The sequence below is a fragment of the Aotus nancymaae genome, unplaced genomic scaffold (assembly GCF_030222135.1).
Source record: "Aotus nancymaae isolate 86718 unplaced genomic scaffold, 86718_ANA_hifiasm-v0.15.2.pri h1tg000059l, whole genome shotgun sequence".
Lineage (NCBI taxonomy): Eukaryota > Metazoa > Chordata > Mammalia > Primates > Aotidae > Aotus > Aotus nancymaae.
Genome location: NW_026988473.1, coordinates 15,495,846 through 15,519,646, shown reverse-complemented (window position 1 = coordinate 15,519,646; position 23,801 = coordinate 15,495,846). Strand labels below are relative to the sequence as shown.

Genomic DNA, 23,801 nt, shown 5'->3' with positions numbered 1-23,801 from the left:
TGTGTGGGAACAGAAAAGACTTAGGCTCAAATCTCAGCTCCATCACTCACTTGCTGGGTGACCTTGAGAAAGTCCCTAACATCTACCTTGCACAGTGCTGGTGAGAGAAAGGAGCACACACCCCAAGCACTTGGTCAATAGTGCCTGCTGGGATTAGCTTGGGGTCTGCAGCAGTGGAGCTCTGTCCCTGAGGGACCGCCCCTCCAGCCTTCTGCTCAGCTCTTGGTAGGGTGAGAACCAGGCCAAGTCCGTGGGCAACTATGATAAAGGCTCTCAGACTGCGAGGGATGGCTCCACTGAACTGCTGATTTGTCTCTATCAGCTACTTGCTGGCCTGTTTGGGATTTTGCAGTTTTGGGGCTTTTAATGAGTTTTCTTTCCTTTTGGGGTACTTGCCACCAGGCATTTTTATGACACTTTCTTTGCTCCCCTAACCCCATCCAGTCCCTTCTCACTGCCTGCCTCATTAGAGTTGGATTTCCAGGCCAGCCAGTTTCATTCTGTTAGTGCTTGGCAGCCTCATGCTACTAGTTCTTTCTACAGGTCTTTTTTTCCCCCTGTGTCACCTATACTGGAGTGCAGTGGTACAAACACGGCTCACTGCAGCTTCAGCCTCTCCGGTGCAAGCTCTCCACCCACCTCAGCCTCCTGAGTAGTTGGGACTATAGGCACGCACCACCACACCTGGCTGTTTGTACTTTTTGTAGAGACTGGGTTTCACCATGTTGCTCAGGCTGGTCTTGAACTCCTGGGCTCAAGCAATCCTCCCGCCTTGGCCTCCCAAAGTGCTAGGATTCCATGCATGAGGCACTGCACCCAGCCCGTCTTAGACGATCTTCCTCAGCATTATGTCCTGCTCTTGCTTTTCTCAACGTCCCCTGATAAACCCTGCCCTTCATCCCCCAAGGTGGCCACCCTTCCCCACTTCCTCCTGGAATGCTTGGTTCCAGCTCCCAGGGCAGAAGGAGAGAAAACCTGAAGGGCTCTCAGAGTACTGGGTCACCCCCTTCTTCTCTCAGCGGAAAAAGTCTTCTAACGGTGGGGCAGAGGGTAAGAGGAAAAAGGTCAACCTACAGCCTCAGTAACCCTGGGAGCCAAAGGGCTGCTGTGCTCATTGTGGCATCACTGCTTTCTAAGAACTCTGTGCACTGAAGCCGTCCCAGCACAGTCTGGGCCGTGCTGTGGCTGGCCTGTAGCCTGCTGGCATTGGAGTGCACTGTGCCAGGCTCTGTGCCTGGTGAACTCTCTGCTCTTTTTTCTTTTTTTTCCAGACGGAGTCTCACTTTTGTTGCCTGCCAAGGCTGGAGTGCAGTGGTAAGATCTTAGCTCACTGCAGCCTCCACCTCCCGGGTTCAAGCGATTCTCCTACTCAGCCTCCCAAGTAGCTGGAATTACAGGGGCCTGTCACAACACTTGGCTTTTTTTTTTTTTTTTTTTTTTTTTTGTATTTTTAGTAGAGATGCGGTTTCACCATGTTAGCCAGACTGGTCTTGAACTCCTGACCTCAGGTGATCCACCCGCCTCGGCCTCCTAAAGTGCTGGGATTACAAGTGTGAGCCACCATGCCCAGCCAGCTTTTTTTTTCTTTTTTTTTTTTTGAGATAGAGTCTCACTCTGTCACCCAGGCTGGAGTTCAATGGCAGGATCTCAGCTCACTGCAACCTCCACCTCCCAGGTTCAAGTGATTCTCCTGCCTCAGCCTCCTGAGTAGCTGGAACTACAGGTGTGCGCCACCACACCTGGCTAGTTTTTGTATTTTTAGTAGAGACAGGGTTTCACCAAGCTGGCCAGGCTGGTCTCAAACTCCTGACCTCATGATCCACCTGCCTTGGCCTCCCAAAGTGCTGGGATTATAGGTATGAGCCACCGTGCCCAGCTCAGCTCTTTTCAAGTAGCTCACTAGGGACAGAACCAGCTGCCTTGGGGCCCTAAGGAAGCTGCTGCAGCCAAGCCCCCAGTGAGCCCCAGATGGGCTTTCCCAGGCTCTGGGGGAGGCCCTGCTGCTGGCACTAAGTCTGAGCCCACTGCTTGCTTGTCCGTGGCTCCAGGCCTGTCCACCCCTCTCTATGGCTGTGGCTGTGTCCTAACTGGGTTTCCAGTCTCCTCCCTGTCCATCCAGTCTCCATGATGCTGCTATTACCATCCTAATTAAGTTCTGATGAACTGAGCTCTGGTTAAGTCTGCACCCTGTTCAAAACCCAGCAGCTGCAAAAGCCCTCACAGTAGTCAAAACTCCTTAGCTTGATATTTGAGGGCTCTGTGGCCAGGCCCTTACCACATTCTAGACCTTCCTGCCCTGCCCCCTACATTCCTGCAGGTACCCAGCAGCCCTGCTCCCTGCCCACACAGATGGGTGTACACTGTGCACACTGTGCCATGTTCTTGTCCCGTCTCCTCTGTCACCCGGTCCCCTCTGGTCCCCCAGCTGGAAGGAGCTGCTTGTTCTCTGGGTCCTCACAGTGCTTCACACCTCCCATGGCTGTGGCATCTCTCTTCTAGCCTGTAAGTTCCTGAAGGTCTTGGACTCAGTTGTATTCACTTTTGAGTCAGTCTGACACATGGGTTTACACTGGGCATGTATTTGTCAAATACATGTATAGATGAATAAAAGGGCTCCCAGGCTCCTCACAGGGGCTCCAAACTTAAGGATACTTGGAAAACTGGTCTTGTAACCACCCACTGCAGAAGAAGCATTTATATGTCTAGTTCCTCTCTGGACTTGCTCTTTGAGGGAAGAAACACAATGGCTTCATCTCAATGTAATTGAGTACCCTTGAATTCCTCGTGCCTAATACAATACCAGACACAAAGTAAGTGCTCAAAAAAGAATGAATGGGGCCGGGCGCGGTGGCTCATGCCTGTAATCCCAGCACTTTGGGAGGCCAAGATGGGCGGATCACCTGAGGTCAGGAGTTCGAGACCAGCCTGGCCAACATGATGACACCCCATCTCTCTCTCTCTCTCTCTATATATATATATATATAAAGAATGAATGGAAGATTTAAAAATGTACACACGAATGGTTCCCCAGGGCTGGGTGTGGACAGCTTCAGCCTACAGAACTATGAGCTTTGCTTCCCTCCTGGGAACTCTAAGCCAATGCTAAGAGCGACCAAGGGCAGCCGGCACATTCTTCAAGAGAAAAAACACCAGGGCTAGAGGGAAATGGCAGTCACGGTCAGGGATCCAGGCGCAGTGGCAGACAGGGGTTAATTCTGCAGTCTCCTTCTCTGTTGCAAAGCATCTGTTTTTGTTTTTGAAAATAGGAAACTGATTTAGAGTTCACATGAGGTCTCTTCCTTGGCAAGTCCTAAGGTGCACTCTAGAAGCAGAGGCCAGGGTAAGATCAACAAGTTCCCATCATGCCCTGTAAGTACATTCTGGGGGTTTCACTGCCAGAGGAGCAGAAGAGGGAACCGAGGCTCAGAGAGTCACAGGAGGAGCTGCCCTTCCTGACCTCTGGGAGTACTGGTCTTCCAGCCCCTTCCTCTTCACATTTGCTTTTTCCTGGCCCAGGGCCCAATGCTACTGCTGCTGGTCTACCTACCATCTTCCCCAGACAAAATAGAGGCTCAGATGACCTTTGCTATCAGTCAGAGGCACAGCTATGGTGCTCCCAAACAGTGCAGCACAGTCATGCTCAGAGGCAGGGCCTTACTCAGCTCAACTCATTCATTCCACGCTTGTCCTGAACGCCCACTGCAAGCTAGGCAGGCACTGTATCAGTGCTGGAAGCCAACAGTGAACCCAGGAAATGCTTCCCTCCCTTTCAGAGCTACCGTCTTGGCCAGCAGGGTAGGAAAACTTGCTACAGGGTCAAATTCTGGGACAGGTCAAACTCTTCTTAAAACTGAACATGCAAAAAGGCCAATGCGTGCAAATACCCAGGACTCTTCCTGGAAGGCATGGAAAGATATGGAGGATCACTGGAGCCCAGGAGTTAGAGACCAGCCTGGGCAACATGGTGAAACCCCGTCTCTACAACAAACAAACAAAACAAAATTAGCCAGGTGGTGGCATGTGCCAGGAGGTTGAGGTGGGAGGATCCCTTAAACCCAGGAGGTCGAGGCTGCAGTGAGCTGTGTTCCTGTCACTGTATTCCAGCCTGGATGGAAAAGCAAGATCTTGTCTCAAAAAAAGAAAAATAAAATAAAACAAAAACAAAACAAATCTTGGTGCCTGTAGTGGGTGTGAGTGCAGGTGGGATCTCCTTTCTAGCCTAGCCCTGAACTCCCTGACCAGGGTTTCACTATCCATGTTCTTGCAGCTCTGGTTTTGTCAATACAGAACCTGCCTGCCTCTGCACAGGGAAATCTGGGCCCAAAGAGAGCCCTGATCCCTGGGCTCCCCTGCAGAGTCTGACAGCAGAGTAGTGGTGTGAGTGCCTCAGAACAAGGCTCCTTACCCTAGGAGGGACAAGGCTGGTCGCTGACACCCATTAATCAAGTGCACATGCCCTCCAACCCACACCTCCCCTGCCCTGACTGCTTTCTGAAAGGGGCATGGCATGTGGAAGAGCTGGGAGTGCAGGGTCTAGGCAGAGCACGCAGGGATGCAGGCAGGCAAAAGCAGCCAGCTGCCCGGCCTCACTCTGCCTGCTGCTCTGGCTGACCTTAGCTGGGGCCATCCTCTACCATCCACTCTAATTTACAGGAGGAGGGGACAGTGGGGCAAAGAACCAGGTCCTGCCTTCTAAAACCAGGAAAAAGTGCTCCTTCCCTCTGCCCCCATGCCCCAAAAAGAATAAAAGGAACTTACTGACTAGAAGCCAGAAATGGGCTGCATGCTAACCAAGGAAAAATCAGAGAATTCCCTGGGAGGTGAAGCACCAGCGGACATACTTCTGAAAGTGGCACCTCCTGCTCCCAGAGCCTAGCGCATCACCTTTAGGCTGAAGGCCTCGCTCTCAGCCCAGTCCCAGTAACCTGTCCTCTCCCCTCATCCATCCTCAGTTCTCAACATGCACCAGACGTGCCATGAGCACAAACTAGTGGTCCTTTATGCAGAGTGACATGTTTTTGAACTTGGGGCCACTGCATATGCTGAGATATGTCTCCAGGAATGCTTCCCCACCACCCTATTTCACCTGACTCCTATTCATCCTTGAACACTAGGCTCAGGGCCACCTCCTCCAGGAGCCTCCCCTAAACCCCACAGGCTGGGCACAGCCCCTCCTCCTCTGTGCTCCAGAGGTCCTCATCACACTAAAGCAATGCTCAGCTTAGGCGCCCATCTCCCTCTCTAGACTGCAAGCTCCTCAGGGAAGGACAGAGTGGCCTATTTGTCTTCACAGCCCAAGTGGCTGACACATGGTTAAAACTCAGTGAAATCAAACCAGAAAGGGATGCCTGGCCAGGTGCAGTGCTTCAAGCCTGTAATTCCAGCACCCTGGGAGGCCAAGAAGGAAGCTTCCTTGAAGCCAGGAGTTCAAGATCAGCCTGTGCAACATAGTGAGACCCTGTCTCTATTAAAAAAAAAAAAAAATCAGCCGGGTGTGGTAGTGTGAACCTGTAGTCCCCGCTAGTCAGGAGACTGAGGTAGGAAGACTGCTTGAGCCTAGGAGTTCAGGACTGCAGTGAGCCATGACAGCGCCACTGTACTCCAGCCTAAGTGACAGAAATGCTATCTTTATTTTATTTATTTATATTTGAGACAGGGTCTCACTCTGTCTCCCAGGCTGGAATGCAGTAGCACAATCACGGCTCACTGCAGTCGCAAGCTTCCAGGCTCAAGTGACCTTCCAGGCTCAAGTGATCTTCCTGCCTCAAGCCTCCAGAGTAGCTGGGACTACAGATGTGTGTCACCATGCCCAGCTAATTTTTTATATATTTAGTAGAGATGGTGTTTCACTGTGTTACCCAGGCTGGTCTTGAACTCAGGGGATCCTCCTACCTTGGTCTCCCAAAGTGCTGGGACTACAGGTGTGAGCTAGCATGCCTAGCTGAGATTCTGTCATTATTATTATCATTATTATTATTTTTCGGTTCACAGCCAAATTTTTTTTTTTTTTTTTTTTTTTTTGAGACGGAGTTTCGCTCTTGATACCCAGGCTGGAGTGCAATGGCGCGATCTCGGCTCACCGCAATCTCCGCCTCCTGGGTTCAGGCAATTCTCCTGCCTCAGCCTCCTGAGTAGCTGGGATTACAGACACGCGCCACCGTGCCCAGTTAATTTTTTGTATTAGTAGAGACGGGGTTTCACCATGTTGACCAGGATGGTCTCGATCTCTTGACCTCGTGATCCACCCGCCTCGGCATCCCAAAGTGCTGGGATTACAGGCTTGAGCCACCGCGCCCGGCCGTCCAAATTTTTTTTTTTTTTTTTTTTGATACAGAGTCTTGCTTTATTGCTCAGGCTGGAGTGCAGTGGCATGATCTTGGCTCACTGCAACCACCCTCCTCCTGGATTCAAGAGATTCTCCTGCCTCAGCCACCTCAGTAGCTGGGATTACAGGCACCCGCTACCATGCCTGGCTAATTTTTGTATTTTTAGTAGAGACACAGGGTTTCACCATGTTGGCCAGGTTGATCTTTAACTCCTGACCTCAAGTGAACCAACTGCCTCGGCCTCCCAAAGTGCTAGGATTACAGGTGTGAGCCACTACACCCAGCTGAGACTGTCTTTAAATTAAAAAAAAAAAAAAAAAAAAAAAGCCAAGGTGGTAGGATCAAGATCAGGAGTTCAAGACCAGCCTAAAACAAAACGAAACAAACAACACTCTCTTTCAGTGACTGCTGTATGTACATACATGTATATATACTATATATATACATAAGGGGTTGGCTGGGCACGATGGCTCACGCCTGTAATCCCAGCACTTTGGGAGGCTGAGGCGGGCAGATCACTTGAGGTCAGGAGTTCAAGACCAGACTGGCCAACATGGTGAAACCCCATCTCCACCAAAAAATACAAAAATTTGCTGGGAGTGGTGGCAGGTGCCTGTAATCCCAACTATTTGGGAGGCTGAGACACAGAGAATTGCTTGAACCCAGGAGGCAGAGGTTGCAGTGAGATGAGATTGTACCACTGTACTCCAGCCTGGGTGACAGAGTGAGACTCCATCTAAAAAAAAAATAAAAACAAGAGGCCGGGAACAGTGGCTTATCCTGTAATCCTGGCACTTTAGGAGGCTGAGGGGGGCGGATCACAAGGTCAGGAGTTCAAGACCAGCCTGGACAACATGGTGAAATCCCATCTCTACTAAAAATATAAAAATTAGGCAGGTGTAGTGGCAATCCCAGCTACTCAGGAGGCTGAGGCAAGAGAATTGCTTGAACTCAGGAAGTGGAGTTTGCAGTGAGCTGAGATTGCACCACTGCACTCCAGCCTGGGTGACAGAGCAAGACTCTGTCTTAAAAAAAAAAAAAAAAAAAAAGGGCCAGGTGCAGTTGCTCACCCCTGTAATCCCAACACTTTGGGAGGCCGAAGTGGGTGGATCATGAGGTCAAGATATCAAGACTATCCTGGCCAACATGGTGAAACACCATCTCTACTGAAAATAGAAAAATGAGCTGGGCATGGTGGTGTATGCCTGTAGTCCCGGCTACCCAGGAGGCTGAGGCAGGAGAATTGCTTGAACCTGGAAGGTGGAGGCTGCAGTGAGCCGAGATCAATGCCACTGCACTCCAGACTGGTGACACAGAGAGACTCCATCTCAAAAAAAAAAGGAAGGGGTGGCCTAAGAGTATGGCCTACTTCTCCAAACCCCTCCTGCTGTCAGGGTTTACTGGGAGCTCTGAGAGGCTGCCGCCTGCTGAGAGAGAGGGCTGGCCCGCTGGCTCCATGGGAGAAGCCTGTGGTGGTTCCCTGTTTCCTGGCCCTCAGACTTCCTGGAATAGGCCTAGTGGACTCTACAGCAGCTCAGAGTCCACAGAAACCTGCAAAAAAGGGCCTGAAGATGGCAGAAAGAGACTTCCACCACCTCCTCCTGGAGGCTCACAGCTGAGGTTGGCTCTTCCAGCCGGCACCGCCTTATAGTCATGGCCCCAGCGAGGGGCTTCCACCCAGCACAGATGCAGGAGGTGGACTGTGCTACAGACCAAAGGGGAATCTCATTTTGAGAATTCTCAGTTCCTGGCATTGAGAGGGACCGTGCAAGGCCCTGTGGGGGAGTGAAGTGTAGAAAGCTGTTCCCTGAGGTAATAGGCACATTTGTTATTCTTTGCCTGACATGCACCATGGCTTTTCCTCCCATGGTGTCTTCTGGGAAAATGGCTCAACACAGACTTAGAAACATGTGTCTATTTGGAGGCTGCTTTGTTTGGAGCTAGGACCAGCAAGGGGGCTGGGGGTAGGGGTGAGGACAGCAACTGAGTGAGAACAGCCTGTTTAACACAGCTGCTGACGGACTCCTAAGTGGCTTGAGCTCTGCTGCTGGGAAGTGCTAATTGGTTTTTAAAAGTGTGAGGCCAGCACAGAGAGTCAGGGCCAAGCGTGGCTGAGCCACACCTGAAATAGGTGAGAAGAAGTGGCTGACGATATGCCAGGCTGCAGCCAAAATGGCAACCAGCCCCAGGTGTGACAGGAGTGTGAGCGGACCTCCCATGTGGCAGTCTCAAATCTGCATAACTGGTAGGGGACACAAGCTAGGCTGTGGGTTGGTCCCGGAAGCCTAAGGCCTAGTGTGCACGCCTCTGGAACAGCAGCTTGCAGCCGCAAATCTCCCTTTAGCCCTTTCAATTCAGGCTTTCTGTGCTCTCTTTGGAAGAAGAGCCTGGGGCCTCCACATTTTAGAGGAGAGGGAGGTCAGGGTACTTGGTGGGAGCTGACAAGCTGCAAGAGTGACCCAGCTCAGGGAAACAATGTCGCTGCCAAGGAGCTTTTAATGCCAGCAGGTGGGCATCACCCAGACATGGGAGGGGGTATGCATTTCGAGTGGGAAGTGGCACTCATGCGGCATGAACTGTCCATGCGGAGGGGCTGGGCGGCCTTAGCATCCCTCTCCCACCCCTTGTCAGACCTCCCTCTCCAGCGCCACATGGCTCCTACCTTCACCGGGAACCGAGGCGGCTGTCCCTGGCTCCGGCACCTCCCTCTCAGTTTGTGTTTCAGCATTCTGCAGCTGAAGGGCCAGAGTCTGGGTGCCCTGAGATGTCACTGAGGTGGTAGGGTTCCGGGGCTGCAGCCCAATGGCGTTCATCAGCCCCATGTCTCTGTCTGTCCTCCATGTGGCTCTGCTGGTTCTAGGGAGAGAAAGGCAGACTGAAGTCAGGCAGGGCTTGGGCTTGGGACAATGCCCCTCAAGCACTCTGCTGGCTCTGTGCCAATCCTCAGGGCAGAGTGTGGGGCAAGGCCTGCAGGCTGAGAGAAGCCCTGTGCTTCTGCAACTACCTCCTGATGGTGGCTAACTCGTCTGTGTCCATTCTCCTCCAAGGTTAGTCTATACCCTGGGACAATGAAAGGCCACAGAACCATCCAATCTTGCAACCCCAGCTTGCTCAGTTTTGCCCTTCAACAATAGGCCCCTGCCGGGGAGTGGGGAGGAGTTGTAGAGATGGCTGATCTGAAAAGACACTTAATGAAATTCAGGAGGCCACTAGCTGAGATCATGGGATAAAGAATGAGCACTGGAAGGTCCTTTCTCTCTTCAGCTTTACCTTCCAACTGCATGCTTACAAGATTCTACTTTGAATTCTTTATTTTCCAAGTGAACTGAGAGCTCCACTTTGGAAGGAAAAGGGCTGAAACTCTCATGAGGCTGTCCTGGGATCTTCCTTCCAGGGCCTTCTGAAAATAGACCCTTGCAGGTAGGGAATACAGGCTGTCCTACAAGGAAGGTTCAGGCCAATGTTAGCATCCCCTTTTCATGGGCATTTTGCAGGTACTGCCTTGGAAAAGCTGGAGCTGGAGGCAGAGGCAGCCCAGGGCTTTTGAGACTATCACCAGACACTCATATTTCTAGCTGCTTCTGGAAATATTCCTCCAGCTATGCCCAGCAATTCCTATGGGAAGTAGTGATTGCTTTGGGTTTATCAACAACCCAGAACTTTGTTCCAGTCTTCATTAGTGAATTAAGTTATTAAAAGTCTCAGTACCAGATTTCTACTAATGGGTGCCTCAAGAGGATTTGTCCCTGGGCTACAGCCCTGGGCAGCTTGGTCCCTGAGGCCCTGATCATGTAGGAGATCCTGGGCCATGGAGCAGACTTCATGGGGGCAGCATCTTTCTCCAGTGCCCTAACTTCTCTGCTCACCCGAAGTGTGCCCAGGCACCATGGCCAGGATGGGAGAGGGCCAGGTGGTGGTTCTACAGCAAGACTCTTAGAGCAGAGCTTTTGTTTGCTTTTTTAGCCATACAACACTTTTCTCAAATGAAACTGTACACCAAAGATCAAAGAGGTGCTGCTCAGGTTGAGAAGGGACCCAGGGCCTTAGAGCACAGTCTGAGGGCGATACTTTAGAGCCCATCAAAAGCAGGAAGAAGGGACGGGCCTCCAACCAGCTGTTCCCCACCTACTTCCCAAACATACCCAGGCCGCTCACTGCTCCTGCTGCTGGAATGGACAGTGAAGACCGTCTCGTTCAGCTGGTCCCAGTAGTACTCAACACCAGAGTTTAAGGCCCTGGAAATCAGTTGGGAAGAGTGTAGAAGAAGGTGAAAGGCATCAGAGAGGGAAGGTTAAGAGCTCCTGAAATTCCTGGCTTTGTGGACCGTGGCTGCCCATCCTCTCTCTCCTGGGGCTGAGCTGAGACCAAGACCAGAGATGCTGCTTTGTATGTTCAATGCTGGAGCAATTCAGACAAATCTCTAATAGCCCAAATGCCTAGAATGGTGGGTTTAGCCTCTCCCTTCCCCCTAACAAGCCTAACTGGTTCCTCCTTGGGGCTAAGAGACAGCTAAAAAATAGCAACAAAAGATATAGGCAGTGGGTCCTGGGTATTCTTCAGACAGAGAGAAAGGAACTAAGATGGCAAATGTGGGGCTGGAGTGAGGCCCACTGGAGAGACATAGAGCCATGGACAGCCCTGTCCAACAGGCATGCCTAGTCTTGAAAAGCAGAGGCCTCAGAAACAGACAGTGCCTGGATGATGAGGGACTAAGTCCCAGGAGGTCTCAGGAGGCTGTGCTGCCTCAGGTAAAAGGCAACAGGGGCAGGAACTGAGCCTCCATATCTGTCTTTTTTTCTGAGATAGAGTTTCACTCTGATGCCCAGGCTGGAGTGCAGTGGCGTGATCTCAGCTCACTGCAACCTCTGTCTGGGTTCAAGCAATCTCCTGCCTCAGCCTCCCGAGTAGCTGAGATTACAGGTGTGCGCCACCATGCCTTAAAATATTTGTATTTTTAGTAGGGATGTGGTTTTACCATGTTGGCCAGGCTGGTCTTGAACTCCTCACCTAAAGTGATCTGCCCGCCTTGGCTTACCAAAGTGCTGGGATTACAGGTATGAGCTACTGTGCCCAGCCCAAATCTGTCTTTTTAAATTTTATTTTTATTTTTTGAGATGGGGTCTCACTATGTTGCCCAGGCTGGTCTTGAACTCCTGGGCTCAAATGAACCTCCCACCTCGGCCTCCCAAAATGTTGGGATTACAGGTGTGAGTCACCACGCCTGGCCCAAATCTGTCTTTAGAGGGTAACTATGGTTAGGCTTCACCTGAGGGAATCCTACTTGCCTCTTTGAAGGGAAAACGCCATGGCCAAACAAAAGTGCCCTTCCTTTCACTGCCCTGTAGTAAACCTCTCCTGGCTTCTTTTAAGGGGCCTGTCAGGCTGCGGATTTGGTGTAATTCCAAAGGCCACCTCTTTAAAAAGCAGTATAGTTGTCCCTTGGTATCTATGGGAATTGGTTCCAAGACCCTCTGTGGATACCAAAATCTATGGATGCTCAAGTCCCTGATACACAACCTATCCACATCCTTCTGTATACTGAGAATCATCTCTAAATTACTTGTACTACCTAATACAATGTAAATGCTATGCAAATAGTTATTACACTGTATTATTGTTTATTTGTATTCTTTTTGTTTTTGAGACAGGGTCTCACTTTGTTGCCCAGTCTGAATTGCAGTGGTATGATCATGACTCACTACAGCCCTGACTTCTCCAGGTTCAGGTGATTCTCCTACTGCAGTCTCCCGAGTAGCTGAACTATAGGTGTGCCTCACACACATGGCTAGTTTTTGTTGTTGTTTTTTTTTTTGTAGAGACAGGGTTTCACCATGTTGCCCAGGCTGGTCTTGAAGTTCTGGGCTAAAAAATCTGCCCACGTCAGCCTCCCAAAGTGCTGGGATTACAGGTGTGAGCCACCACTCCCACACTTATTGTTGTATTGTTAATTTTCACTGTTTTTTTCCCCCCAAATATTTTTGGTTCATGGTTGGTTGAATCCATGAATGTGGAACCTGCAGATATCAAGGGCCAACTGTTTATCCTTCCTATTCTAAACAGCCATTTTTGTGGGGTTTGAGAATTGTCTGAGAATCAGATGGGCACTGGCGGGCAAAGGTGAGAAAAGGCTGCCTTACATCACAGAAGAGGCAAATGGCCAGAAGTAACAGCAGAGGCCTCTAAAGGCAAACTCATAACTGTTTTTGGTGAGCAAATCCTGTCTGTGTTAGACACTATGTGAAGCCAGCTGCCAGGAAGACTGATTTACAAACTTGTCAAGATTTATTGACAGGTTGCAATACCACATGAGTCCCCGCTAAATCCCTCTCCTGGAATTCTTGCTAGCCAGGGCTGGTTAGTGACAACAAACTGTTCACATCAGACCTACAACAAACCATGTACTTCCTGACCCGGAACCTTCCTTCCTATCTCAGAAAAGAGGCCACAAGAAGGTCTGCTGTCTGAGCTGGGACTGTCAACATGATACTGGTGGCCAAAGGGTCCCCTCGAATGCTTTCCATCCAGGCAGCAGCACCAAGCATCATTGGCTCCGGGCTATGATCTTGGCTATTAACTGAAGAGGTCCACAGCCAACAGAACAGGGGCCGTACTTCCTGTCTCAGATGTGCTGCACCACTATCCCTCCCCATCCCAATCCTTTCTGCTCCCCATCCCAATCCTTTTTGCAATTCTAAGCCTGGATTTGCTTTACTTTCTGTGGTCATAGAGCTAGACTACAATGAGCTCATGGATTTGGTTTAAAATCCAGGCACTGTACCAACAAATAGAGTTGAAGACACCCTCTCTGACTACTGAAACTCTTAGCTTTTTTTTTCTTCTTCTTCTTCTGAGACAGAGTTTTGCACTGTTGCCTGGGCTGGAGTGCAATGGCACGATCTCAGCTCACTATAACCTCTGCCTCCCAGGTTCAAGCGATTCTCCTGGAGTAGCTGAGATTACAGGCACCTGCCACCACTTCCAACTAATTTTTGCATTTTTAGTAGAGATGGGGTTTCACCATGTTGGCCAGGCTGGGCTTGAACTCCTGACCTCAGGTGATCCGCCCACCTCAGCCTCCCAAAGTGCTGGGATTACAGGCATGAGCCACCATGCCCAGCCTGAAACTCTTAGCTTTCAATACCCAGTGTCACTGACTGTCTGTGAGCTAAAGAATGATCCCAACATGTCCTGGTGTCTTCTTGGGCCTCAGTGAGGGTGAATGAGTCACTGTTTGCTCTGGTTTCTTCCTGGGAGCTAGACAAACACACAAAGGGAGGAGGGAGGGTGGAAGGTCCAATCAGGGCCAGCCTTTTCCAGTTGGCTTCCACCTCACACCTGGCTTCCTCCACAGCATCTGGAAGCTGTGCTTCTGGGCCTAGCTCAGCAACTTCCTCATGCTGAGACCTTCCAGGGCTCCCTGAACAGACCTGAGCTCCCTCAGTGGTCACGATGCTCCGTCCACAGAACTTCTGTCTCTGAACTTCCCAACTGCTAGAGACTATTCCCTTGGATAACATTCTTCTTTCATCTATCAGTGACATCACTGCAGAGGATCAGACCAAAGATGTCTGGTGTCTCTGCAACGCAGGAAAGAGCTGGCACCTGGCTCTTAAAGTCTCGCCTGAAAGATGTGGTTTCCGTGGCAATTCTGGCTCCCTTTTGATTCAGAGGCATGCCTTTCCCTCCCTGGGTGATGATACTTGACTATAATTACCATGATTACAGAAGGGACAGAGCTGGGGCCTTGTCAGGAGCCCCATAGTTGGCCAATGAGCCAGATGCCCCATAGTCTCAGCCTACCTCTCTTCTGCCATGAGTCCCCCGATTCTGTCCTCTGAGCTGACTGTGAGAAGCAGTGGTCTTCCTGCAACACCTCCCCCTGCCCCTTTTTTAGGGCTGGTTTATGAAGCCGGAATGAGCAAGAACCCCCTCATATCAACCTGGAACTCCACACCCCCCATGGTTATCAGTGGGGGTGCTGGTTGGCTGACAGGCAGCCAGAGGCACAGCAGCAGCTTTGGGCAGAGTGCGGGTAGGGGAGCAAAGGAGGAGGGAATGCCTCACTGCCGGGAAGGGTGGGGTGACTGCGCTATCAGCCCCGGGGGATGGCTTTGTAGAGGGGCTGACTGGTCAGCTGTTTGTCTTCTTGCCTGCCCTAAGAATTCCTTCCCCTGGAGAGATGGAAGATTTCGAAGACCTTAAGTCTACTGCCAAGTGGGGATTTTAGTACCACTAAGAGATGCCCAAGGAGCTTGTTCCTCTGCCTTTGTGCTTGGAGAGAGTGCTGAGGCGAAAACAATGAAGGAGAAATCAAGAGCAGTATTGAGAGCACAAAATGGGGTGCAGCTGCCTGTGCCTGGGACAAAGGCAGACAGCCACCTGTTTCAGAGGGAGGGCTGCAATCTTGGCCCAGATGGCTGGCTGGATCCTGTGCCCTTGGGAATGGGTGTGCCAGGGAGCTGTATCACCCAGGGATAGGCAGCTGCCTATGAGAAACACAAGAACCCTGAGCTGCTACTTCCCTATTTGTTCTCCTCATTTGAGACCGGCGGCCACTCATCCACAGACGGCTCAAAAGACATGAATGTGCTCACCAATCCTCTCATTCTCCCTGCATCCATGCCTGACTTGCTAAAATGTCTCAACACGACCTAAAGCTGCATTCTTTACCTGAGGTCTTAAAGAGTTAAAAGTGTGGTATATCTTTCTGTCGAAGACAGTATATTGCTTTCATCAGAATTTTAAAGGGGTTTTGAGTGAAAAGAGCTCTGGATAGGAAAGTTAGGAAGTCTAGTTCTGTCATCGGTCTGTGAGAAGGCCTCGGAGGAGTCTTCACTTCCTTACGTGTATACTGTTCACAGTCTTCCTTGCCTAAGCTTTGAAGAACTTGAGTCATGTCCATGTCAAATTATATAGCACCCTTAAATTTCTGGCCTTAAGGCATTTGCCAACCTGACCCAAGAAGTCAGGAGAAAAAGCAACCAAAATAGATGGGCTAGGCCGGGCGCAGCGGCTCTCACCTGTAATCCCAGCACTTTGGGAGGCTGAGGCGGGTGAATCACGAGGTCAGGAGATCAAGACCATCCTGGCCAATATGGTAAAACCCAATCTCTACTAAAATACAAAAAACTAGTTGGGCATGGTGGTGCGCACCTATAGTCCCAGCTACTTGGGAGGCTGAGGCAGGGGAACTGCTTGAACCCGGGAGGCAGAGGTTGCAGTGAGCCAAGATCACTCCACTGCACTCCAGCCTGGCAACAGAGGGAGACTCCATCTAAAAAAAAACCATAAATAAATAAATAATTAAAGATGGGCTAAACTAGTTTTCTCTTAGTCCAACACAACTTGGTCTGTGACGGGACACTGTTGAATGTGTCCAATGCTAGTGCATCTTACTCAGGGAAGAGGCTTGAGTTCCTGGTGGGTAAGAGTTTCCCAGGCAGCCCAAGATGGCTTAGGCGGGCTGAGATTCTGGGATGCTGAAGACAACATATGGGGAGAAAAGAGAAAACAGAAGCCAAAGCCAGGTTCATGTTTGGCTGAGGCGACCGTGACTGACATGAAGTAGGCAGGCTGGGTTTCAGACATAAAAACCTTCATGAGGCCACAACAAACTGGGTGTAGATCATTTTTGCAAGGAAGAGGACCAGAAATTTGGCTGGGACAAAAGTTAGTGGTGGAAGCCACAGACAAAACCACACTCCACACTGCTGAGGAAAGAGGTCTCAGACAAACAGGGAAAGAAAGGCCTGTAACTGAAGTAAGTGTTGGTAAGAGTAGAATTATAGTCCAGAATTCTGTGCCAGTTTTGGAAAAGATGCCTATTAGATTCCTCTTATGAATTCTTTTTTTTTTTTTTAAGACGGGTTTTCACCATGTTGGTCAGGCTGGTCTTGAACTCCCAACCTCAGGTGATCCGCCTGCCTTGGCCTCCAAAGTGCTTGGATTACAGGCATGAGCCACCACCTCTTATGAATTCTTAAGAGAAAGAAATTAAGACAATCAATGTCATGTGCTTTGGAGAAAAGGAATATTTCAGGACAGATTCTAGGACTAGGGACAGGCCAGAGGAAGGGCAGAAACGGAGACACCCAAGGAGATAATGAAAATGCTCTCTGGACACTCTGGAGATGGTGAAAGATGTTCTCTGGAGCAAGTGGCTTGCAACACAAAACATTCTTGCAGCTCCAAGTGCAGCCTGACCAGGCTAGGCTTAGACAGCAGTCTCTCTTTGGAAGGGGCTCCAAAAATTCAAGATGGCATGCAAGAGCTGCCCTAAGAACCACGTTTTCTTTCCCCTGGGCCACAGACCTAACTCAGTCGACAAGGGCTCAATCACCAGTCCCCTACCCAGCCATATGAACTGACCCAAATACATCCTTTAGGAGAAACTATTAAGGGTCCCATCAACAGGCAACACGGAGACTTCTGATAACCACCCTGCTAGAACTGTCACACCACACTCTGTGATCTACAGAACACTCTGGGAAAAGACTGCACCAAGTCGAGGTCAACATTAGGACAGCCTGGAGGCAGAAGTGGCATTTAGTTGGCTGGAACCTTGCAGCATCCCATGCAGCAATCAGCCTGATTTGCAGTGAAGCACAGAGCATCACACTCTCCACCTGGCTGGGGCTGGAAACTGATGACAGACCTGGCTGACTCCCAGACTCTCTAGTGAATGGATGCCTGGAGAAACCTTTAGCCTCCAGAAAGCCAGAAGAAGGGGAAGGGATGTCATCAGGACTTCAGACACAAATCCCCTCCTACTCCCTACTTCAAGACCAGGTAACAGCTGCTTTGACTGTAAATTGAGCTTTTCAATCTGTTTTCACTAGTATAAGCTAGTGCTCCAAGCAGAAAGGAAAACAGGCAAATCGGAATCAGGCTATTAGAGATCAGTGGCTTAACAAATTAGGTTTTTGTTTTTATTTTTTTTTTTGAGACGGAGTCTGGCTCTGTTGCCAGGCTGGAGTGCAGTGGCGCAATCTCGGCTCATTGCAACCTCCACCTCCCGCATTCAAGTGATTCTTCTGCCTCAGCCTCCTGAGTAGCTGGAACTACAGGCGCATGCCACCACACCCGGCTTTTATATTTTTAGTAGAGACAGGGTTTTACCACATTGGCCAGGCTGGTCTTGAACTCCTGACCTCGTGACCCGCCCACCTCAGCCTCCCAAAGTGCTGGGATTACAGGTGTGAGCCACCGCGCCCAGCCAACACATTAGGGTTTTAACAGTACCTGTTTCCAATTCTTTTTAAAAGTCTACAGCATTTACCTAAACCTGAGACCACCTGTTGAATCTTTCTAACAGGGTTTAAAATGAATCTTTGATATCTGTGCTTTTGCCTGCAGGGAAACTTTAGTATCACTAGGAAACCAGAGAACAAGGGAAAAGAAAGAAAAAAAATAACTGCCTTTAGATTCAAGAAAACAAGATTACTAAATCAGTCTCTGGATGAAATGTGGAATGGGGAGCTAATCCCACCAGCCTCTGTGGGAAGAGGACCCTTTAAGGAGTGGCGCTGACAATGAGGCGGTCTCTAGATGGACTGACATTTTCCATCTAAAAGATCCCAGCTGGCTGACCAAGCATTGGTGAATACTGATTACTCCAATCCTCAGCCCCAGTGATCCCTCAACCCCCACACTTGTAGCCACTTACTCTGGTCGGCAGATCACCAGGTCTCCTTTGTTAGTACCATAGGCCAGGCCGAGCCCTGGCTCAGGCAGCCAACGGGCAGAGTTGATGCTGACATGTCTCCGCTGGTCGGCAGGCATGGGGTAAAGGACGTTGAAAACTCTCTAGGTAAAGGAAAAGAGGGAAAAAAAGAGAAAGGGAGGAGAAACAATTTGTTACCAAGAATAACAAAATCCAGGGAGAAACAAATTACAGGGCGGAAAGGAGGTGGTTAGGCTGGGAACCAGATGACTCTTAACTCATGTCTGAAAACTTGGGGCAGCAGGAGAGATGGGATTCTCTTATTTTTGGTGAGAGCTAGGTCTCTTTTAAGAAATACTACAGGGCTCTATGGCTCTAATAATGTGCTCTCCGTAGAGCCTTTTAGCTAACTTCGTTGCTTTTAAATTAACTCCCTGGAAAGCCCCATATGGCCCACCATACCAGGAAGGCCTGCCCATAAACTTCCTCTGACCAGACCCACCAGCGAGCGTCAACCTTGGCTGGTAGTCCCGTTACCATGGAAATCACAGTGCTCTCACAGCAATGGGGAATTGGAGGTGATAGGGGGGCGGGAGGGGGTGATAACATCAGAGAACATTTTTAATTCATCTAATTAAAAGCAATGTTAAAACTGCTATTGTTAAGGAAACCTAAAAGGTGCATTAAGATGGAGGGAGTGAAGCAGAGGGGAATCGTGAATATTCAGGCAGACAGCTTGTTTCTAGCTTATATAAATCACCGTTAAATTGATCGTTTCTATTTTCTGAGTGGCAGCCTAGCAGGATGTAGGGTTTGGGCTGAAGGTAAAATATGGCCTCAGTCTCTTTGGTCACTCTCTGACATGTTTTAGAAGCAACTTAATCAGAGATAGGGTCAGGTCAGTGGCAGAAAGAAAGACATGGGCTTTAGAGTTAATAAGACTTGGGTCTGAGTTCTGATGTCACTGTATAACAATAGCTCTAGATCTCAACTTAGAACAAACACATATCAAATAATTTGGGAGATTAAAAGAGATGATGTATAAAATGCCTGCCATGGTGCTATTACTGTAACCAGGAACTTGCATCTGAGTCTTCACAAAAGGTCATCCAGGCCTATGAAAACAACAGGAAGTTGAAACTCTATAAACTGGAGTTTATTTCCCTTCTAGCTTCCCTAGTTTTTAATCTATAAAATATGAACTTTATCTCCTTTACCTGCCCCTAGGGTTGATAGAAGGGGAAAAAAAGAGAAAACAAATGAGAGCGTGGTTTAGAAAGTAATATTCATCAAATGAATTTAGAGTAGTACAATAATAATAATTTTTCTGACTAACCTGATGAGGGATGAAGGTGGGGAGAGAGGAAGGCAGGGAGGGATGATAGGGTCCACTCCATTTATGCAAACCAAGGGTTAAGTAGCCTGGATCTGAGAACACATGTTCATGTGCCTTGGGTGCCTATCTGAAAGGCCTTTGACAGGACAGCCTCCAGAATGGAGAAGACAGCAGCACATGCACTCAACACACACACACACACACACACACTCACTCACTCTCTCTCTCTCTCTCTCTCTCTCTCTCTCTCTCGTTATAATTTTTCCAGGTGTTGTGGTGCTGAGAAATGTGTCTAGGTAGCCAATGGCACTCTTCCAGAATGGCCTAGCTATGGTCCTGAGGTCAAATGCGCCTTTTTCAGACATGGAATTGGTTCAGGTTTGAGGCACAGAACTGCCTGCCTGTGGCAGCTGCATTAGGAACCTCCTACACCCTTCCTGTAAGACTCAACTCCAAATGTTAGGAATTCGTAGGGCTCCTTAAATCTTTGCTCTAACTGAGGAGACTATTAAAAAAGAACCCAATGAAGTTAATCAATTTCTCTCGTAGTCATCTGGAGTGTGGCTGCTCGGCCTCTGGATCTCCTCCTTGCTGGCAGGAGTCTCAAATTCGTGGCTGCTGTTCTCCACTCAGCCTCAATGGGCATGGAGATGGTAATATCACTCTTTCTCCTTTGCACCTAATCAATGTTTTGTCTTTAAATCAAGCAATGAGTTATGGTGCCTTTATTCTTTCCCATGGAGGTTTTTACCTTCTCAGAAGATAACAGTTTCTGTCCAATTTACAGACTTTATGGTTAAATACAACTTGTCATTTAACTTTTAACACTAAAAGGACAATGTGGGTGTGATTAGACAGCTGTGGCTGGGATCACTTAATCTGTTTAGCTTTCCTTCTCCCAAAGGTCTGATGGTGTGAGCAGAGCACACCCAGAGTTAAGAAGGGATGAGGGTTAATTTCAATCAGTGCATGAGGGGAGCACCTTGGTTTTGAGCCTGTGGTGGCTCTACATGGGCCTCACAACAAAGTCTCCCCTAAAACTACAATGATTTGTAATTGTAGGGAATGGGGCAAAACGGCCAAAGAAAGCATCCTTACAAGGAGGAGAATAAGAAGACTTGAGTAATCAAATGCTTAAGTGGCTGTGCTGGGTTTTTTAAATGGGGGTCTGAAACCAAAGAATAAAAGGCCTCTTTCCTAGAAATGTTCCAGACCAGGAGGTAACAAACAAGCCTCTCATATGTCACAAATTTACCTCTTATCATTTGTTGCTGCAGAGGGATTAACAAACAAATATTATCAGTTTGCTTCTTAGTATAGGAACTTCTTTGGGGACAAAACTCTCAAGAGGTCAATATGAAAGATGAACCCAGCTTAGGTGAGACAAAGTCACAGAGGAATTGGAGACAAGTAATTAAATGGTGAAACCCCGACCTTGCTAGCCACTTCAAACTTCTGCGGCTACAAGAGTCCTGGGGGCATCAATGTGTCCTATGGCACTCCCCTCATGCTCAAGTCCTTAAACAGTGCCGAAAGGGCAGCTCTCAAGTGGACATCTCCTCCAATGTTTGGGTATTAGGCTAAATCTTGCTTTGTGGCAGGAAGCCAGAAAATGCTGCATAAAGATCAGCAGCCTCCAGGATCCTGATAAGCACTTGCTTGCTTAGAACACTCTAGTGTGGGGTGGGAAGGAGGGAGATGAGGGCAAGACATACAGAGGGGATGAGAGCACAGAGGGTGCAGGATGGGAGGTTAATCACTGATCCATAGGCTAAGAGGTCATCTGGTCCAATCCTCCTCATTTCACACATGCCCGAAACTAACGGACACTTTAGCAATGAGAATCTGGCCCATTTTGAAAAGCACTCAGAGATGTAGTGTTTACCCCTTTCCCTGGCCAAAGCCAAACAGCTCTCAGTCCACCTTAATGAGGTGAAATACCTCTCACAACCCTACAGATTAAGAGACTCTCTGGACAAGTTTCTCAGTACTGACAGATGGTTACGTAGCTCTGCTAATCCCAAACCATTTACGGTTTTGATCATCAGTCTTTCTTTTTCTTTTTCTTTTTTTTTTTTTTTTTTTGAGACACAGTCTTACTCTGTTGCTCAGGCTGGAGTGCAGTGGTGATCTCGGCTCACTGCAACCTCTACCTCTTGGGTTCAAGCGATTCTCCTGCCTCAGCCTCCTGAGTAGCTGGGACTACAGGTACCTGCCACCATGCCCAGCTAATTTTTGTATTTTTAGTAGAGACGGGCTTTCACCATATTGGCCAGGCTGGTCTCGAACTCCTGACCTTGTGATCCACCTACCTTGGCCTCCCAAAGTGTTAGGATTACAGGTGTGAGCCACTGCGCCTAGCCGGTCATCAATCTTTTTAATGCAGAGACTGGGTGAGTTGTGAGTCCCCTTTTAGATTTCCATGGGGACTGTCTCTGTAAACCTAAAGGTCATCAGTACTGACAAAGACAGTATAAGAGATGGCTCTGGTCTTCACTTACAGACACCCTAAAAACATCTCAAGTAAAGGTTTCCTCAATACTAATCAGGTGCCCTGAAGCTCCCCATGGGATGTTAAGAACAAAGCTTGGGTGGCCTGCTGAACACCCAGTCTGTCCCCTACTCTTCTCTCTGACACAAGAGACATGCCGTGCAGCTACACCACCAAATTTCATTAGACTGGAGGGATTATGAGGAACAGGGGACCCTCTGTGGGGATGAATACAAAACCCAGCTGCTGATTCATGATTGACGAGTCCTGGTTTCACCTGTCTCCACTGCAGCTCTTCCCTGGTATATGACATATGCTGACAGCAACCCCTCTTCCCAAAGTAGATTGTTCTCATTTCTGTCTAACATCTATGAAGGGAAATAGAATCAATATGCTAGAAAGAACAAATTTCTTAGAGTTAGTGCAGTCTCAGCATGTCAATAGGGAATGAGTCTGGTTGCCAAGATCTTTATGGTTCTAAAGGAGTAGAAGATAATGACTGCTCCACTTCTGGTGTCCAAGACAATCTCTTGTACCACTTGCCTCTCTACCCCTCAAACTCTACCTAATAGGAAATGAAGCAAAAGAAAACAGTTCTTAGATCAAAACTAAAAGTGTCTTGTTTCTTGTTCAAAGATAGACAGGAAAAGAATGAGGGAGCTAAGAGGTCAGTGGGAAACCTCCATCCTTTCAAAATTAGGAGGAAAAATGTATTGCAGCCCTCAACAAGATGGTTTTTTTTCCCTACTGCATGCCAATAAAACTCAGACCAGTAGTTCAAGCAGCAAACAGCACTGTTCAGATCAGCTCAGATAAGAAGCTAAAAGAAAAAACTCTGTGGTTATTTTGTTTACATTTGGTAATCTCATCATCTGTAAAGCTAAAACCTTGCAGTGGTGGCCAGAGTTCAGGTGCAGTTGGCAGATGGAAGCTGGCTAGAGGAAGGGGACAACTGGAAACTAAGGCTAGAAGAGCTGTGGGAAAAGGTCCAAGGTGAAAAGCAAGGGGGCTCTGAGGAAGAAAGGAACTGTGAGGAGGAAAAATGCCTTCTGGGTAATGATGGGAATTAAGGAAGGCTTTAAGGTCTTAATAAGGGTTACTAGAAGAGAATCAAGTGAGAAGAGGGAAAAATCAATAGAAAGCAGATGCTAAGAGACAGCTGACCTTTCCACTGGAAATGGATGGCTACACATCTTGTCACAGGCTGAGAAAGGTGCATATTCTAAAGTAGCAGTGGGAGAGATGCTACGGCCATCTTTTCTTCCTTTCCAGCTGTTGATCTGCTTAGATTCATGAATTACTGAGTTTCTTCATTCCTAGGAAAGTCTGATTGCTTTTTAAAAACTTTAATTTCTTTTACTGTCTCCAAACCTTTATATTCTATGTTGGGATTCAGAATTCACAGAACATTGATGCAATTTTTATAATTTTTACTGTTCTGGGGGAGCAGAGCTAACTCACAGGCAGTGCACTCAATTTTTAAAGTGATTATTTAAAAACCAAAATCATAGCTTTGTTTGGAAATTTTTAAAAAATCAAAATACCAAGTCATCTAACTCTCCCCCTTTCACTCGGTTTAAGTAGGAACAAATCTGCCTAGATTGCACATATCCAAACCAATGCTCTCTCCCAGCAGAAAAAAAAAGGCTAAACAGCAAATAGCTCTTTTTTTTTTTTAACTTTTTCAAATTTGTTGCCCTTTGTTACTATTGGCAATGTACTGCCTTCACGGCATTTCTAGGCAACCTCTTATGATTTGCTGACTCCTATAACTTTGTCTTATTCATTTGTTCCTCAAAGAGACCCCAACAGCAGTCAGAGGACAAGCTTTTTATTTTTCAGTTGGCCCACTGCTTTCCAAAGGCCACCCCTGGTTATTAGGATCAAAGAACAGAGATTACTTCAGCTGAGGGGATCTACTTCTATGCTAAAAGAAATATTGAGGCATTCACAGATTCTAGAATTCCCAGAAATTATACTGGCTGG

The 23,801-nt window shown here is 48.5% G+C and overlaps 1 protein-coding gene across 6 annotated transcripts in view; it reads right to left on the bottom strand.

Moving 5' to 3' along the window:
* AMBRA1 (autophagy and beclin 1 regulator 1) overlaps nucleotides 1-23,801 on the bottom strand; it is a 164,654-nt gene that overhangs the window by 3,362 nt on the left and 137,491 nt on the right. For all 6 annotated transcript variants that reach the window (XM_012452479.2, XM_012452481.2, XM_012452480.2 and 3 more), the window contains 3 exons: nucleotides 17,992-18,131; nucleotides 10,469-10,561; nucleotides 8,989-9,182 (listed from right to left, as the gene is read on the bottom strand). In XM_012452479.2, coding sequence (XP_012307902.1) covers nucleotides 8,989-9,182; nucleotides 10,469-10,561; nucleotides 17,992-18,131 — 427 coding nt within the window. The remainder of the gene's footprint in view (nucleotides 1-8,988; nucleotides 9,183-10,468; nucleotides 10,562-17,991; nucleotides 18,132-23,801) is intronic.